At 43.7% G+C, this 19,486-nt stretch overlaps 1 protein-coding gene across 1 annotated transcript; it reads right to left on the bottom strand.

Moving 5' to 3' along the window:
- Window positions 1-10,247: 10,247 nt before the first annotated feature.
- LOC126941696 (zinc finger protein 773-like) lies at window positions 10,248-19,185 on the bottom strand. The gene is given in 10 exon segments (XM_050768362.1): window positions 10,248-11,296; window positions 11,298-12,348; window positions 13,300-13,398; window positions 13,914-14,043; window positions 17,315-17,368; window positions 17,963-17,979; window positions 18,521-18,625; window positions 18,723-18,779; window positions 18,843-18,881; window positions 19,110-19,185. Coding segments are annotated over 10 exon segments (1,713 nt in total). The 3' UTR covers window positions 10,248-11,211.
- Between the last annotated feature and the right edge of the window lie 301 nt (window positions 19,186-19,486).

Below are 19,486 nucleotides of genomic sequence, written 5' to 3'. Positions count from 1 at the left end.
GGCCATGATGGAAGAGGGGGTTGGACATGCCTCATTCTACCCCTACAGCAATAACATCAACATAGACCTTAAGTCTGATACCAAACATTTACAATCTATTTCTCTGAAACGTGCTACCTGCAGGCTTCATCTGTATGATAAAATCTTGGTCTCCAACCAGGGTGATCACTAACAGTGGGGTCAGCATCCCCTTATCCCACACGTTTGTGTTTATTCTGTTTTTTGGCCCCAGATGTTAGTGGCTTGAATTACATAATGTATCTGGTATCATAAGTGGAACTGAAATGAGATTGCAAAAACATTATATCTTCTTTTTCTTTTTTCCTTTTTTTTTTTTTTTTTTTGAGGCAGAGTCTCACTCTGTCACCCAGGCTGGAGTGCAGTGGCGCAATCTCTGCTCACTGCAACCTCCACCTCTCAGGTTCAAGCGATTCTCCTGCCTCAGCCTCCTGAGTAGCTGGGAATACAGGTGCGTGCCACCACACCCGGATAATTTTTGTATTTTTAGTAGAGACAGGGTTTCACCATGTTGGCCAGGCTGGTCTCAAACTGGCCTCAAGTGATCCGCCTGCCTTAAAGTGCTGGGATTACAAGCATGAGCCACCACTCCTGGCCTTTTTTCCCCATATTTAGCAATTAGCTTTTGTTGCTACCCATTGTCTTCATTTCATTTTAGTTTTTGTTTATAATTTTGACATTTTATAATTACTTGAAAAAGGTTAGAAAAATTACCATTTAGATTGGAGTCATATTAAATAAGATGCCTATATTGTAAAAATATCTTTATGAATGTAATCTTTGGCTTTAGTTTTTCTCCACTATATTTATTTCTGATCTTTTTTTTTTTTTTTTTTTGAGATGGAGTTTCGCCCTTGTTGCCCAGGTTGGAGTGCAATGGCACGATCTCGGCTCACCGCGACCTCAACCTCCCAGGTTCAAGCGATTCTCCTGCCTCAGCCTCCTTAGTAGCTGGGATTACAGGCATGTGCCACCATGCCCGGCTAATTTTGTATTTTTAGTAGAGACAGGGTTTCTCCATGTTGGTCAGGCTGGTCTCGAACTCCCAACCTCAGGAGATCCGCCCACCTCAACCTCCCAAAGTGCTGGGATTACAGGCGTAAACCACTGTGCCCAGCCATGATCCTTGTATTTTAAGAGTTTTATGTGCCGGGCACAGTGGTTCACGCCTGTAATCCCAGCACTTTGGGAGGCCGAGGTGGGTGGATCACGAGGTCAAGAGATGGAGACCATCCTGGCTAACACGGTGAGAACCTGTCTCTAATAAAAATACAAAAAATTAGCCGGGCGTGGTGGCGGGCGCCTATAGTCCCAGCTACTCAGGAGGCTGAGGCAGGAGAATGGCGTGAACCCGGGAGGCAAATGTTGCAGTGAGCCGAGATCCTGCCACTGCACTCCAGCCTGGGCAACAGAGCAAGACTCCGTCTCAAAAAAAAAAAAAGAGTTTTACATTGTGCTTCTATATTTCCTTAAAATTACCTAATTTTAGTGTAATATTGCCAACTTTTAAGAGGCTTATTTTTTCAATGTATCAATAGCAATACATTTTGCCAAAACACGATTATGGACATGACTTTTACATGTTTTTGTGTATATTTTTGCCTTGTATATACCCATATAATTTTTAATTGAAAATGTATATAGACATAATCAATGATTTACATGCAGCTGTAAAAAATAATACTAAAAGATCCTGTGTATACATTATATTACCTAGTTTCTTCCAGGATAACATTTGCAAGACTATATTATAAAATCAAAACAAAGATATTGATAATGATCCTTTCCAATGTTCTCAGATTTCATTACTTTTACTTATATTTAGGGGTGTGTGTGTGTTCACATATGTGTCTAAGTTTTAAAACCACATGAAGGCTTTTTTAAAAACATCTTGCCTGCATTGGCAATCATGCTGACACACAATCAAACTCACTTTTTTGTTCATTCCATCTTTCATTGCATGGATTTTTTAAATTTCACCTTGATTTAATGTTGTAAAAAAATTATGTACAGGCTGAGTGCTGTGGCTGAGCACTGTGGCTCATACCTGTAATCCCAGCACTTTGGGTGGCCAAGGTGGGCGGATCACGATGTCAAGAGATGGAGACCATGTTGGCCAACATGGTGAAACCCCATCTCCACTAAGATACAAAAAATTAGTGGGGCGTGGTGGTGCGCGCCTGTAGTCCCAACTACTCGGGAGGCTGAGGCAGGAGAATCACTTGAACCTGGGAGGCAGAGGTTGCAGTGAGCTGAGATTGTGCCACTGCACTGCAGCCTGGCAACAGAGCAAAACTCTGTCTCAAAACAAAACAAAACAAAGAAAACGATATTTAAATTTGTGAAAACACAAAGGTATAACAGAAGAAAATTGTATAAAGTATCAGTTCTGTCCCCTTTGTCTATCAGCACTCTGTCCTTTTATATGTTTTTACTTGCTTCAAAAAATATGTACACAATTCTAGAATGTGAATTTTTCAATGTGAAATATACCCTGGAGAAACTCCATTAAGTCAGTTCTGCAATAATGCAATGTACGCATTCTTGAAAAACATGGAATTATGCAAAATACAAAATAAAATCACAGGACTTATGGAGACACAAAATATCATCTGTGAAAGATAAAATATAGAAGTATAATAAGACAACACAATTTTACACATGTAAAACATTTAATAAATAACTAATATGATAAATATGGCACTTTACATATAAAGGCTGAATTTTGCCTGTGAAAGTGGGAGTCAAGGGTTGCAGCTTGTGAGTTACTGTGAAGTGGTGGTAGGAGAATTACATAAAATCAGATGGAAAGTGTAACACTAATATGGATGGGTTTAGCTCACACCATTGGGTGAACTGATGTTACCAGTAGATTTTCAAATTGTGTTCTTATATGAGTTTTTATATTCCTACATAACTTATTTTAGCTGGGTACAGTTTTCTGCATTCATCTCTTTCCTTCAGACAAAGCAACGAGGAACAATCACAAATTTTGTGTTGTGTTCAAGGTGTTTCCTAATTTTTCAATGGTGTTGGAAAAATCCTGAAACAATACTGATGGGACAGATATACAGAGATCTTTACTAATCTCTAAAGATGTGGCGATCTGTTGTGCAGTTTTGCTCTCATTCATTCACCCAGACTCTTGTAGATGGACACTGAGGCTATTTCCAATGCAGTTTTTCAGGAACTGCCTTTGGGCAAGTATCCATAAAGTGTCAATGCTCAATTAAAGTGGGAAATATGCAATAGGATAAGCACAGAAAAGTACTCTCCATGGTGATGGTAAGACATCTATTTTTTTTTCCCCTACTTATTCTTCTGACTTCAACTGAAATCAACACATCCTAGGTATCGAGGCAATTGAGTTTGAAAAGTTGAAATCTTCCTTGCATAGACTGGAATTGGGATCCTGGGAAATTCCTCACTCCTTTGTCTTTACAGCTTCCCTTTGCTCACTGGACAGAAGTTGAGACCCACAGACCTGATTCTCAACCAACTGACCTAAGGCAACTGCTTGGTCCTTTCCTACAAAGGGATACCTCAAATAATGGAGGCCTTTGCGTCAAAATATTTCCTAGATGATGCAGGGTGTAAACTTTCTTTTATTATTACAGACTAGTCACAGGGGTTTCCTTCAGCAGTATCTGCCTCCTCAATGGCTTCCAAGCCATTAAGTTCAACCCCAGGATATGGAGGTGATGGACCTCAAGATTAGATCCCCAAAGGTCATTGGCTTCTCTTGTTTCTTGTACTGGATTTTGCATCTCTTGATGAACACATGTATTCTTAAAATAGTGACTGGTCCATTGAACAGGAAAAACCTTAATGAAGAAACAAATTATAGAGTCTGTTCCTGTGCAATTCAAGACAGATTTGACTTATTCTATGCAATCACATATTTTTCCCCTGACTTTGTGAGTTTGGTTTTCATGGTCTGGGCCAGTGGCTCCAAGGTCTTTGTCCTGCACAGGCACAAGCAGCGAGTCCAACACATTCACAATCACAGACTCTCCTCCGGACTTTTCCATGAGGCCAGAGTCACATACACTACCCTAATCCTGGTCTGCTCCTTGTTCACCTTTCAATCTATAGCGTGTTAACTTTAGGATGACTTCAGCTGCAATCCCAGGCCACTGAATGGTGAACATCTCTGTGCCAGTGCTTTCATGTTTCACAGCATTCAACCCCTTTGTGCTCATCAGCAGTGACACCTGGGTCTCTCAATTCTGCTTTGCCTGTAGGACCAAGACAAATTGATTTTGTAATCTGATTACACTGCTATGAGTCTGTTTTCTTCATGGCATGTAATCATTCATTTCAATATTTGTTAACATGTAGCAAAATATTAAATGGTAGAAATTTTGGATGCAATGGCAAATAGCACCAGTTATATTCCTGCCCACATGGGGGACCTTATAATAGAACTAAAAATGACTATCTCAATTATACAAAGATTATCCAATCTAATTATGTTAGGATCTTCAGAAGAGAAGTTCAGGAAATTTTAAAATAGTGTTACAGAAGTAAAATTTTAACTTTAGAGAATTATTAGAAATCTCTCACTTTTATGAGGATACATGGAACATTTTTAAAAATACATATTTTGAAACATAATTGGGTCCAATTCTCTCTGACAGAGGGAAAATCACCTAGAATGATCCCATACGGCCTTAAGGAGTTGGAAGAAATTGTATGTGTTTGGAATGTAGAGAGATAGTAGAGTAGCAGAATATGAATCTAGAAAGGAAGTTTGTAGGTGCACTCTTAGGACAGACTGAGAAATCTGAGCATTTGTTTAAAGAAACTGACAAATCCATGAGCTAGTTCAATCTGGATTAAAATATCAGTTGACATTAAAAATTATTTTTAGGCCGGGCACGGTGGCTCAAGCCTGTAATCCCAGCACTTTGGGAGGCCGAGACGGGCGGATTACAAGGTCAGAAGATCGAGACCATCCTGGCTAACACGGTGAAACCCCTTCTCTACTAAAAAATACAAAAAACTAGCCGGGCGAGGTGGCGGGCGCCTGTAGTCCCAGCTACTCGGGAGGCTGAGGCAGGAGAATGGCGGGAACCCGGGAGGCGGAGCTTGCAGTGAGCTGAGATCCGGCCACTGCACTCCAGCCTGGGCAACAGAGTGAGACTCCGTCTCATTAAAAAAAAAAAAAAAAAAAAATTATTTTAAAAAATATTTAATTTAAAAGTTTGTTTAGTTAATAATACCTTAAATTTTATAGATTGTTTATTAGTTAATCTTTCCAGGAAAAGCATTATTACTTTCTAATGGCTGGCTTTAAGTTTCTAATATTTACAAAATGTTTTCCTCAGTTTGTTTTACACAAATGACCAAATTCAAAAGAGAAAAAAAGCTCTTTGTTGAAAGTTCTATTTTCTGCTAGTACATTCATCATATTCTTGTTTACTTATAGCATTTTCATTTTATATTTTAATACGTGAAAATTCCTGGTGAATTGTGCAAGTTCCTTGTATTTATCTATATAACTTCTGTAATTAGAATCTGTATTATGAAATGTCAATACCGTTACTTTTTATAGCAAATTTACGAGCCCTTAAATCTTACTTAATTCAATCCCAGCACTTTGGGAGGCCAAGGCTGGCAGATTCCTTGAGATTGGGAGCTCAGCACCAGCCTGGCCAACATGGTGAAACCTTGTCTACTAAAAATACAAAAATTAGCCGGGCGTGGTGCCATGCACCTGTAATCCCAGTTACTCGGGAGTCTGAAGCAGGATAATCACTTCTACCTGGGAAGCGGAGGTTTTAGTGAGCAGAGATGGTGCCAATGCACTTCTGCCTGAGCAACAGAGTGAGACTCCATCTCAAAAAAATAAATGAATGAGGGCTGGGCGCGGTGGCTCACACCTGTAATCCCAGCACTTTGGGAGGCCGATGCGGGCAGATCACAAGGTCAGGAGATCGAGACCATCCTGGCTAACACGGTGAAACCCCGTCTCTACTAAAAATACAAAAAATTAGCCGGGTGTTGTGGTGGGCACCTGTAGTCCCAGCTACTTGGGAGGCTGAGGCAGGAGAATGGCGTGAACCGGGGAGGCAGAGCTTGCAGTGAGCCGAGAGAGCGCCACTGTACTCCAGCCTGGGCAACAGAGGGAGACTCTGTCTCAAAAATAAACAAACAAATAAATAAATCTTACTTCATTCAACCTTTGTCACATTTATTCTTACTTGTGTTTTTCTAAAAGTTCACATATACTTAAATATCGCTTTCATTTATTTTTAAAAAGAAATCTGGCCGGGCGCGGTGGCTCACGCCTGTAATCCCAGCACTTTGGGAGGCCGAAGTGGGCGGATCACGAGGTCAGGAGATCGAGGCCATCCTGGCTAACACCGTGAAACCCCGCCTCTACTAAAAAATACAAAACAAAATTAGCTGGGCATGGTGGCGGGTGCCTGTAGTCCCAACTACTCGGGAGGCTGAGGCAGGAGAATGGCATGAACCCGGGAGGTGGAGCTTGCAGTGAGCCGAAATAAAAGAGGACACGAACAAGTGGAAGAACATACCATGCTCATGGATAGGAAGAATCAATATTGTGAAACTGCCCAAGGTAATTTATAGATTCAATGCCATCCCCATCAAGCTACCAATGACTTTCTTCACAGAATTGGAAAAAACTGCTTTAAAGTTCATATGGAACCAAAAAAGAGCCCGCACTGCCAAGACAATCCTAAGTCAAAAGAACAAAGTTGGAGGCATCACGCTACCTGACTTCAAACTATACTACAAGGCTACAGTAACCAAAACAGCATGGTACTGGTACCAAAACAGAGATATAGACCAATGGAACAGAACAGAGCCCTCAGAAATAATACCACACATCTACAGCCATCTGATCTTTGACAAAGCTGACAAAGACAAGAAATGGGGAAAGGATTCCCTATTTAATAAATGGTGCTGGGAAAATTGGCTAGCCATAAGTAGAAAGCTGAAACTGGATCCCTTCCTTACTCCTTATATGAAAATTAATTCACGATGGATTAGAGACTTAAATATTAGACCTAATACCATTAAAACCCTAGAAGAAAACCTACGTAATACCATTCAGGACATAGGCATGGGCAAGGACTTCATGTCTAAAACACCAAAAGCAACGGCAACAAAAGCCAAAATTGACAAATGGGATCTAATTAAACTAAAGAGCTTCTGCACAGCAAAAGAAACTACCATCAGAGTGAACAGGCAACCTACAGAATGGGAGAAAATTTTTGCAATCTACTCATCTGACAAAGGGCTAATATTCAGAACCTACAAAGAACTCAAACAAATTTATAAGAAAAAAACAAACAATCCCATCAAAAAGTGGGCAAAGGATATGAACAGACATTTCTCAAAAGACATTCATACAGCCAACAGACACATGAAAAAGTGCTCATCACTGGCCATCAGAGAAATGCAAATCAAAACCACAATGAGATACTATCTCACACCAGTTAGAATGGCAATCATTAAAAAGTCAGGAAACAACAGGTGCTGGAGAGGATGTGGAGAAATAGGAACACTTTTACACTGTTGGTGGGATTGTAAACTAGTTCAACCATTGTGGAAAACAGTATGGTGATTCCTCAAGGATCTAGAACTAGAAATACCATATGACCCAGCCATCCCATTACTGGGTATATACCCAAAGGATTATAAATCATGCTGCTATAAAGACACATGCACACGTATGTTTATTGCGGCACTATTCACAATAGCAAAGACTTGGAATCAACCCAAATGTCCATCAGTGACAGACTGGATTAAGAAAATGTGGCACATATACACCATGGAATACTATGCAGCCATAAAAAAGGATGAGTTCGTGTCCTTTGTAGGGACATGGATGTAGCTGGAAACTATCATTCTCAGCAAACTATTGCAAGAACAGAAAACCAAACACTGCATGTTCTCACTCATAGGTGGGAATTGAACAATGAGATCACTTGGACACGGGAAGGGGAACATCACACCGGGGCCTATTGTGGGGAGGGGGGAGGGGGGAGGCATGGCATTGGGAGTTATACCTGATGTAAATGATGAGTTGATGGGTGCAGCACACCAACATTGCACATGTATACATATGTAACAAACCTGCACTTTGTGCACATGTACCCTAGAACATGTATAATAAAAAAAAATTTTTTTTAATGGGAAATGATGAATGTTGACATTTGTGTTATTCCTAATGTTGGGGAAAATCAGCTTATCAAATATTTGATCACATATATGTCAAATGTGCTGTTAGCTGTTTTTCATAGATGTGCAGCAATAGGTGGAGAAAATCACTGTCTTGTTCTAGTTTGCAGAGTTTATCATAACCTAGTTTTGAATTTTGTAAAATGCTTTTATTACATTTTTGAGATTTTTATTTTAGTCTGTTAACATAGATTACACTAAGAGAGTTTAAACTATTGGATCAAACTTGTATTCTTGATAAACCTCACCAGGTTATGATTTATTATTGTTTGTATATGGAGGGATTCAATTTGCTAAATGTCTTTTTGTTTTGTTTTAGCATGAGTGCAAGTTTATTTAAAAAGGCTTTACAACAAGAAAGAAAGAGAAGTATGCTTGGAAGAGACCCCAGTGAGGCGATTTAAAGGACGAGTGCCTCAATTTGATAAAATTTTGTTAAGGCTCTGTCTATATTCATGTGGTGATTGGTCTAGTTTTGTTTAATGTCATTGTCTCTTTGGTGTCCTGTTAATGCTAACTTTCATATAGTTCAGAAGTGTTTGAACCTTTCTGTTTTTGGAAGAGTCTGTATATAATTGGTACGATTTCTTCCTTTAATATTTCATAAAAGTTCTTACATGTTTTAGGAATGACCCTCAGTTGATGCCATCAAGAAAAAGGAACCTCAGTCCTACAACCACAAAGAACTTAAATATGCTAACTACTCAAAATAAGCAAGAAACAGATTCTCCGTGAAACTCTAGAAAGGAACACAATCATGACAACACTTTGATTTTAACCCAGTGATGTCTCTATTATACTTATGACCTAAAGAACTGTAAGATAATATATTTGTATTGTTTAAACTGTAGGTTTGTGGTGATTTGTCAGGACAGCAATAGAAAGCTAATACATCAACATTATTCTGTGAGCATCCTTTACTTTCCAATGCAGTATTTCCTCGACTCATGTTGTACCTTTTCTGCCACAATCAGAAAACAGCCTCTTCTCTAAGGAGTTCTGGTTCCCTTTATTAAAAAATTATACAAACCAATAACTGGGCATTAAATATGCTCAAAGCTACTGGAATGCCACTGCTTGCTAGGATATCTCACAAAAGATAGGGAGTATGTACACATTATCTATTTAAATTGAATTCTTTATCTACATAAATTGAATTCTTTTTTTGTAGGTTAAACCTACAAATATTTCAGAAGTTGGTTATTTAAAAAGATTCTTAAGACTACAGTAGCATACTCATGTAAGGGTTTTATTTATAGGCAAAGATATGGTATAGTATGAGAATATAACACCAAATGCATATTGAATAAAATAACAAATGGATAAACTGGGCTTCATAAAATTAAGACAATCTGCTTTAGGAAAGATACTGTTAAGAACTGAAAACAAGGTCAAGCATGGTGGCTCATGCCTGTACCCTGGCACTTTGGGAGTCTGAGGCAGGATGACCACTTGAGGCCAGGAGTTAAGAGACTAGTCTATGTAACATAGCAAGACCGCGCCTCTAAATTTTAAAAAAGAAAACAAAAGCCACAGACAATGAAAAAATATTCCCAACGCTTATATCAAATAAGGAATTTGTCTTCAGAAATGTTAAGAACTTGCAACCAACCAAATGTTTTAAAAAACAGGCAAAAAATACCAACAGACATTTTACTAACGAAGATATATGAGTGACAAATAACCACATTAAAAAAAGCTGAAAACTAAGTCATTGGAAAAACACAAATTAAGAACTACAATGAAATACTACTGCATATTTAGTAAAATGGCTAAAATGAATGGCCTATGATTTCCATATATATAAACTGTCAGTAATGTGAAGAAATGGAAAACCTAATATATTCCAGGAGGAAATATGAAATGCTAACCATTTAGAACACAATTTGGCAACTAAAATTTCAAACATTTGGATCCACTTACAGAATAACTGAAGAGCTTTGCAGCCCTGTTACACAGCCAAAAGGGTGAAAATTATAAAAACACAATTCAGTCTCTGGAAATGGTCACAAGGGTGTACGGCAAATAAATATTTATTAAAGAAGATCTAACATTCATAAGAACAGCAAAAGTCAGTCACATCTGAACCAAGACCACTCCTTTCCTCCCCCAACTCCAAACTCAGCGAGATAAAAACTCCATTCGACTGCTGCAGCCAAGAATACAGGGCTCCCTCTCTCTGGAGCTCCAAGGCAGAGGGCTATCTTCTCAGGAAGGACAATCTGTCAGGAATTCTCATCCTGCCTCCAGTGTGCATATTTAGATGAATGACATTCAATTGCCAGCTCCCTCATAAAGATTATCCTCAGAGTTTCTGGGTTTTTTGTTTATTTGTTTGTTTGAGACGAAGTCTCGCTCGGTCACCCAGGCTGGAGTGCAGTGGCGTGATCTTGGCTCCATGCAATCTCTGCCTCCCAGGTTCAAGTGAATCTCCTGCCTCAGCCTCCTAAGTAGCTGGGACTACAGGTGCCTGCCACCACACCTGGTTTTTGTTTTCTGTTTTTCTTTTTTTGAGACGGAGTCTCGCTCTGTCACCCACGCTGGAGTGCAGTGGTGCGATCTCGGCTCACTGCAAATTCCACCTCCTGGGTTCACGTCATTCTCCTGCCTCAGCCTCCTGAGTAGCTAGGACTATGGGTGCCTGCCACCACGCCTGGTAATTTTTTGTATTTTTAGCAGAGACAGGGTTTCATCGTGTTAACCAGGATGGTCTCGATGTTCTGACCTTGTGATCCGCCTGCTTCAGCCTCCCAAAGTGGTAAGATTAACAGGTGTGAGTCACCGTGCCTGGCAAGGTGAATCATATTGAATCAGTGACAGTCTAAGGCCTTTCTCCAGTCTAAACTTTCTGGTGTTGAATAAGGTTAGGCCTTTGGCTGAGGCCTTTCTCCATATTCACTACATTGTCCACTCTGTGAACTGTCTGTCCAGTGTTGAATGAGTTTAGAAGTGTAGCTAATGGATTTCCATTTGTTACCTTCAAGACTTTTTTCCCCTGTGAACTTTCTGGTGTTGAATGAGGTTGAAATGCTGGCTGAAGGATTTCCCACAATCACTGTATTTCTCCAGTGTGAATCCTTCGATGTTTAACAAGACTGGAGCTGTGGCGAAAAAATTTCCCACATTCCCTGCACTCATAAGGCTTTGCTCCAGTGTGAACCCTCTGATGTTTAACCAGGCTGGAATTCTCACTAAAGAATCTCCCACATTCATTGCACTTAAAAGGCTTTTCTCCAGTGTGAACTTTTCGATGTTGCATGAGGCTTGAACTTTGGCTAAAAAACTTCCCACATTCGCTGCACTCATAAGGCCTTTCTCCAGTGTGAACACGCCAATGATTGATAAGGCTGGACTTGTGGCTATAGAATTTTCCACATTCACTGCACTTATAAGGTCTTTCTCCAGTGTGAACTCTCTGATGTTTCATGAGGCTGGAGTTGAAACTAAACAATTTTCCACATTCACTGCACTCATAAGGCCTTACTCCAGTGTGGATTCTGTGATGCTGAACAAGTGTGGAATTATGCCTGAAAGCTTTTCCACATTCACTGCATGTAAAAGGCTTTTCTCCAGTGTGAACTCTCTGATGTTGAATGAGGTCAGCATTACGGCTAAAGGATTTTCCACAGTCACTACACCCATAAGGCCTTTCTCCAGTGTGAACTATTTGGTGTATAAAAAGGTTGGACTTATGGCTAAATAACTTCCCACATTCACTGCATTCATAAGGCTTTTCCCCAGTGTGTAGTCTCTGGTGCTGAACAAGTAAATATTTCTGACCAAAGTCTTTCCCACATTCACTGCATTTGTAATACCTTTTTCCAGCATGAAAGGCCTCCCTACTTTTGGAGCTCCTATGTGACTTCTCTCCCGTGTGAGTCATCTGGTGCTTGAGAACACCTGAGCTGGTCAGGAGGTCCTTCCCAACTTCTCTGCTTTGCAAGGACTTCTCTGACAGGTGGACTCTGCAACTCCTCAAAACTGGGACCCTGCCCTCTTGTCTTTTTAAGGGTTTCTCTCCATAGTGCTTCTGGTGTTGCTGAACGTTTGAACTGCACAGTCCTACAGAAGCACTCTGCTCAGGGGCCTCCTCGGCCTCGGCTCCATGCCAACAACCTGAAAGAAGAGAAATGTTGATGAAGTAAACGTAGTCTTTGGTGTGAGGAGGCAGCACTCTCACAAATGTGTTTGACACACCCAGTAATTAGTGCCTGGGACTGCTGGCAGAATGAGGGGGCTAGCGCTTGGTGGGGAAGGGCCTGCTGTGCAGTGCTGAACCTGGCTAGATCACGGATTTGGGGAGGCCTCATGAGCACCAAAGATGCAAGGATGGGGTGTAGCACAGGGAGGAGAGGCAGAGTCCCAAACAAAATCCACTGCAAATGGCTTTCCACAGGACTTTGGCTGCTGGAGACACAGGAACATGGCACAGAAGGTTATGTCCAGGTCCAGAAAAAATCAACTGCAAGATGGGCGCGGTGACTCATGCCTGTAATCCCAGCATTTTGGGAGGTCAAGGCAGGTGGATCATAAGGTCAGGAGATCGAGACCATTCAGGCTAACATGGTGAAACCCAGTCTCTACTAAAAATACAAAAAATTAGCCAGGCATGGTGGCAGTAGTCCCAGCTACTCAGGAGGCTGAGGCAGGAAAATGGCATGAACTTGATAGGAGGAGCTTGCAGTGAGCCAAGATCAAGCCACTGCACTCCAACCTGGGCAACAGAGTGAGACTCCGTCTCAAAAAAAAAAAAAACCAACTGGAAAGAAATAGTTGGTGTCCAAGCGCTATGCAAGGATAAGCTCCTACCTCACCATACATTCAGTGAAAGCCACTGCTGAAAGGTGCTGCTGAGGATTGGGTGAAACATGGAGGACAGAGAGGTGGGGAATGGCCCTGGGTCAAATATCAGAATAGATATAAATGGGTGACTGAGGAAGAAAAGATAGAAATCAGCGATGACCCCTTGCCTTGGTATCAAAATATCTGGGCCCACTGCAAAGACTCCTGGTATGATATGAACCCATCCCCGAGTTCATACCTCCCTGAGCTCCACCCACCAAGTACCTTTTGGTAAGGCTGAAGTCATAACTTCCCAAGCAGGCATGAAGGGCTCCTCCCATGACTCCAGCTGGGTGATTTCATGGGTCTTGGAAGATGCAAGTCCTAAGGAAAACAACAGGTGAGTGGCAGCACTGAGCCAGAATGACCTATCCCATCATGGACCACAGGAAAGAAAACAACATAGTACAGAAAGAACCTTGGAGGAGGGTCTTACAGGAACAAACATGTCAAACAGCAATCACATTGGCGACTCAATTGCTGGCACAGACAGACACCCAGGTATGTTGGCTGGAGGAGGCAGGCAGAACGTAGGGGAATAGAATTACCACAGATCTGCACAGTGTCACCAGGCCACAGAGAGGCCACCAGGGTTAAGTTCCATCAAGTTGACTGCAAGACTCGTGACCCCCAAACTCTTTCCTGCACAGCTCTGGGGCAGCTCGGGGAGAGAAGATGGTAGTATACACAGCACAGGCCAATTACAATAGCTACTTCAGGATACTGGAGAAGGAATGAGTGCCCACAATTCAGCTTTGGGAAGAACAGACCTGTCACTAGGAAAAGGAGGAAGAGATGAGCCCAGCCCAGGATGCTGGGGTGGGCTGTGAGAAACTTACCCAGAGAGGCCAGAAGTGAAAAGTTCTCCAGCATCACATTGCGGTAGAGGAGCCTCTGAGTCTCATCAAGCAATCTCCATTCCTCCTGGGAGAAGTAGACAGCCACGTCCTCAAAGGTCACACAGCCCTGCTAAGATGGAGAGAGTTGAGTTTATCTGTGGCCTCCTTACTGGGGAATTTAGGCATCCCCCTAAACATCCACCCCTGCTCACCCTCTTCCTCAATCCCCATCTCAAAGGAGAGACCCTGCCCCAGAACCACTGATGCCCACTCTCTCCTCATGTTCCCACTAAGCAAGCACAGGCAGGTAGGCAGATATAGTCCATTTCAGCTCTGGGCATGGTATGCAGACTCCTACTCTTCTCTTGTCAGACAACTGACCTTGGATTCCAAGATTGTTTACCAAATACAATCAAATTTGTGTAGTGTTCTCCCTGAAGTCCCCAATACAAGGTCCCTGGGGACATCTGTTTATACTCATTAGAATGTACACATACTCTATACCACAACCACTGCCCCCTATACCACCTTATGTACATCCCCTAGTGTCACTACATTCTAGTCTACACATGGCATCCAGAGGGCACTTACCAAATGCAATCAGAACACCATCCCATCCTAGACCTCCAATGGCACTGACTGCCAGGGGCAACCCTCAGCCTCACTTTGAAGGCCTCCCTACCTGGCTCGTTTTGTTGCTTCACCTTCAGCTACTTGGAATTGCACACATATTTGGACTCCTTTGGCACTCTTCCATATCTGTGTTGAGAAGCTGTCCCTTCCCAATGTCAGCCTTCCTCTGACTCTCATTAGAATCGCAGGCCAGGCCGGGTGTGGTGGCTCACGCCTGTAATCCCACCACTTTCAGAGGCCGAGGCAGGTGGATCACCTGAGGTCAGGAGTTCGAGACCAGCCTGACCAACATGGAGAAACCCCATCTCCACAAAAAATACACAATTAGCTGGGCATGTTGGCACATGCCTGTAATCCCAGGTACTCGGGAGGCTGAGGCAGGAGAACAGCTTGAACCCGGGAGGCGGAGGTTGCTGTGAGCCAAGATCTTGCCATTGCACTCTAGCCTGGGCAACAAGAGTGAAATTCCATCTCAAAAAAAATAATAATAAATAAATAAAAATTAAAATTAAAAAAAAGAAGCCCAAGTCTCCCAAACCAGGCCCAGCAATTCTCCCAGATGACCTCATTTGATCTTGAGCTAATCCAGCAGCCTGAGAAGCTCCCCAGGTCCCAGGTAAGAACAAAAGCCTTGTGATCCCACAGTTGGATGAATAAGCAGCAGTGCCTGCCTTCCTGTCATCTTACGTCATTATAGCTTCATCTTCATGTCCATCTCATGTTTACCCCCACAGGAACTTTGGTCACCAACCAGACCCTCCTCACCACTACATCCCCTTCCCCATGGCCACCATTCTCCCTCATGTCCTTGTGAAGCCTACCACTCCCATCCAGGTATCCAAGCAAGAGAATCAGTTCTTTGCCCCTATTCTCCCTTATTACCTAAAGGCATTACCAATAGGACCTCAAGACGCTCCCTCCTAAATCTGCTCCACTACCCCATTTGGTGCAAACACCAACTGTATAGTGTGTATTTCCAATCTGAACCCTTCACCTGAATTCCAGACTTCTCTATCCTGGTGCCCAATGAATCCACTCAAGGGTCTCTGGAACATCTCATATCAACATGGCCAAAACCTAACTTAATTATTCCCACTGAAAACTACTCTTACCATTAACCTCTTTCTCTTACCCTACACTTTAGAAAATCTGCTCATATCTACTTAAAAAACACAGACTCCAGGCCGGGCGCGGTGGCTCACACCTGTAATCCCAGCACTTTGGGAGGCCGAGGCAGGCAGAGCACGAGGTCAGGAGATCCGAGACCATCCTGGTTAACACGGTGAAACCTCATCTCTACTAAAAATACAAAAAAGAAAATTAGCCAGGCGTGGTGGTGGGTGCCTGTAGTCCCAGCTACTCCGGAGGCTGAGGCAGGAGAATGGCCTGAACCCAGGAGGCAGAGCTTGCAGGGAGTCGAGATTGCGCCACTGCATTCCAGCCTGGGCGACAGTGTGAGACTCCGTCTCAAAAAAAAAAAAAAAAAAAAAAAAAGACTGGGCCATAATCCCTGCATAGCCTTCCCCATTTCCATCCTTCCTGATATTCAGGAATAAACAAACAAACAAAAATACAAGAATAGAGGCCCAGGTCCTCAGCCAACCACTTCAGGTCTGCCTTATACCTGCTGATGCTTCCGCCAGACATAATGGAGATCTAAGGTTGCCTAAGCATTTCCAGCTCAAACTTAAATCCATGTATTTTCTCATGTTGATCACTATGCCTTCTAAACCTCCTGTCATTGGTTGCCAGAAATGAGAACCTCTCCATATAACATATTATCTGTGCCAGGTGTGGTGGCTCATGCCTAAAATCCCAGCAGTTTGGGAGGCAGAGGCATGCAGATAACCTGAGATCGGGAGTTCGAGACCAGCCTGACCAACATGGAGAAACCCCGTCTCTACTAAAAATACAAAATTAGCCAGGTATGACAGCATGTGCCTGTAATCCCAGCTACTCAGGAGGCTCAGACAGGAAAATCGCTTGAATTCAAGAGGCGGAAGTTGCAATGAGCCGAGATCACGCCATTGCACTCTAGTCTGGGCAACAAGAGCTAAATTCCAGGCCAGGCGCGGTGGCTCACGCCTGTAATCCCAGCACTTTGGGAGGCCGAGGCGGGCGGATCACGAGGTCAGGAGATCGAGACCATCCTGGCTAACACGGTGAAACCCCGTCTCTACTAAAAATGCAAAAAATTAGCCGGGCGAGGCGGCGGGCGCCTGTAGTCCCAGCTACTCGGGAGGCTGAGGCAGGAGAATGGCGTGAACCCGGGAGGCGGAGCTTGCAGTGAGCCGAGATCGCGCCATTGCACTCCAGCCTGGGCGACTAAGCGAGACTCTGTCTCAAAAAAAAAAAAAAAAAAAAAAAAAAAAAAAAAAAAAAAAAAAAAGAGCTAAATTCCACTTCAAAAATAAATAAATAAATAATAATAATATATAGTCTGGACTCAGGACCCTGACTGTACAACTGTTTTCCAGGGAACTCAAATGGAAGGGTAGGGATAATAGCAAGCAAGGAGTCTCAAGACACTACGATTCTGAAGACCATGTAGGTAGGAGTTGAGCAGGGTGAGGACCTGAGAAATCCTCCATTTACCTCCTCATGGTATGTAAATAACTCTGCAGTCACAAGAACCTATGGAAAATCAAGGCAATGAGAACCAGACAGTGACGTTGCCAAAGGATCATCCAAGCCCCCTCATCTAGCCTGGAGTCAGGTGTGCCTGAGTATCTATAATCTGGGCTTTGGTTCTTAGTGATGCCTCTTACCTGTTGTGTGCCCTTGGAAAAATGCTCAACTTCCCTGTGCCTTGGTGTTGCCATCTGCAACACAGCAATAATAATGGTATTCACTCAATAGGACTATTGTTTGTATCAAACTCATTCTTATGTGTCTAGGACTAAGTATCAACTCCTACTGTACACATAATTAATGCCTCTGTCAACATTTTCAGTGCAAATAAACTGGCAGGTTTTAAAAATATGGGTTTCTGCCTGGGCACAGTGGCTCAAGCCTGTAATCCCAACTTTGGGAGGCTGAGGTGGGCAGATCAAAACGGCAGAATTCTGAGAAAGAAGAAAGAAAGAAAGGAAAGAGGAAAGAAAGAAAGGAAAGAAAGAAAGAAGGAAAGAAGGAAAGAGAAAGAAAGAAAATGTGGGTTTCCTTTTGGCAACCTGGCTGCCTGCTATATACTCCCCTGAAGGCAATCCTGCTGAGAGCCCTTCTACTGGAGCAGTTGATCATCCCTCCTGTGCTGATGGCTAGGGAAACTTAGGCACCAAAGGGGCTGCTCCACCAGCCTGGCTGACCTTTCCTTTTCTTCATACGGACTGGACATGAGGAACTGCTGAGCCTAGAGTGGCAAACCTATATACTACCCAACACTGCAGTCTCCATCCAGTCCTGGGTCTTCATACTCTATAACCCTCCATTCCTGCAGGCACCAGACAGAACCACTTTAGACCGCAAAACCCCAGGCTGTAGAGGCTGCCCCGGCCTACAGGCCCATTTCTCCCTTCCCTCACCTCAGGGACCATCTGAAAGAAAACCTTAAGATTCTCCCTCCTAAATAGGAGCCCCAGGCCTTCCAGCTGCCCATGTGGACACGATACCTCCACTCTGGGACTTCTCAGGAAACCATGCCCAAAACCTACTCCCTGCACAGCCTTCCCCATCTCCATCCTTCCTGATATTCAGGAACAAACAAAAATACAAATAAAAATCCAGAATGGCTCTTCATTCCCTACTTTCTTTCATAGTCACATGTGATGCAACAGGAATTTCCGCCTGTTCAGTTTTTGAAATCCATCCAAGATCTGATCACTTCCCCGCCTCTATGGCCCAGTCCCAGTAGACTCTCCACTAATCTACTGAATTTACCTACTCACATGTCTGTCTTCACCCGCCTCACCCCCATCCCAGTCTGTTTTGCCTTGAGAGGCCTTTGGCAAACTTAGAGAAACAGATCGTGTCACTCTTCTGTCTCCAGCCCTCCGCGGCCACTGTGGCGCCCTCAGGATGAAAGCGCAGCTCCTCGGGCCGTCGCTCCACACGCGACTCGTCCCTTCCCAAGCTGCCTACTACGGACACCAGGAGGCCTCAAGTTCGGGACTCGCTGAGTGCGCCTCACACCTTTGCGTGCCGGACCCCATGCCCTCCATTCCCACCCCATCACACTGCGTGTCAGAAACGGGACCCCGCCCACGAACGCCCCACAGTTCTGCACCCGGGGACCTGAGCAGGCGGCCCTCACAGGGCTTTAGGATTCGGGGGAGGCCGGGAGGACGCGGCGCTCACCTGAGCGGGGTCCCTTAGCGCGGCCCCCGCCATCCGAGCCTGTGGGTAGAGCGGGCGGGGAGGCAACAACCGAGGAGAGGGCCCGGGTCACCCTGGGCGCCGCCACCGAGCCTCAGACCCGCCTCTGAGCGGTGAGAACAGAACGCCGAGCCACCGCGCTGGTTGCCTCAGCGCACAATCAGCTTCCACCAGGCTGAGTTCTCCTGACAGCAGCGAAACTGTCCGCCCAGAGGAGACGCCGGAAGTCCCGCCCAGTGCGCGACGCACGTTCGGTCAGGCCTCTTTTCATTGGCCAAGCATCGCGGCTCCGGGCGCGGCGGCTTCTGGGCAGTGTAGTTCCCATGGCGCCAAACTTAGAGGAAGTGGGCGTAACTTCGGAGATGGAGATTGGAGATGATAGATGATGACGGAGATGGAGATGGAGATGATGGTGGAGATGGAGATGAAGATGGAGATGAAGATGGAGATGATGATGGAGATGGAGATGATGATGAAGATGGGGATGATGGAGAAGATGGAGATGATGGAGTAGGAAATGGAGAATGGAGGAGAAATGAGTGTCGAGAACTCTCGGACTCATCTGGAGCCTGTTGTAATTGGAGATGGGACTGGATTTCAGTTTCCTACCGCTGATACTCCAATCC

This window comes from Macaca thibetana, chromosome 19 (assembly GCF_024542745.1).
Source record: "Macaca thibetana thibetana isolate TM-01 chromosome 19, ASM2454274v1, whole genome shotgun sequence".
Taxonomy (NCBI): Eukaryota; Metazoa; Chordata; class Mammalia; order Primates; family Cercopithecidae; genus Macaca; species Macaca thibetana.
The sequence above is the reverse complement of the archived record's forward strand: the minus strand, read 5'-3'. Positions and strand labels throughout refer to the sequence as shown.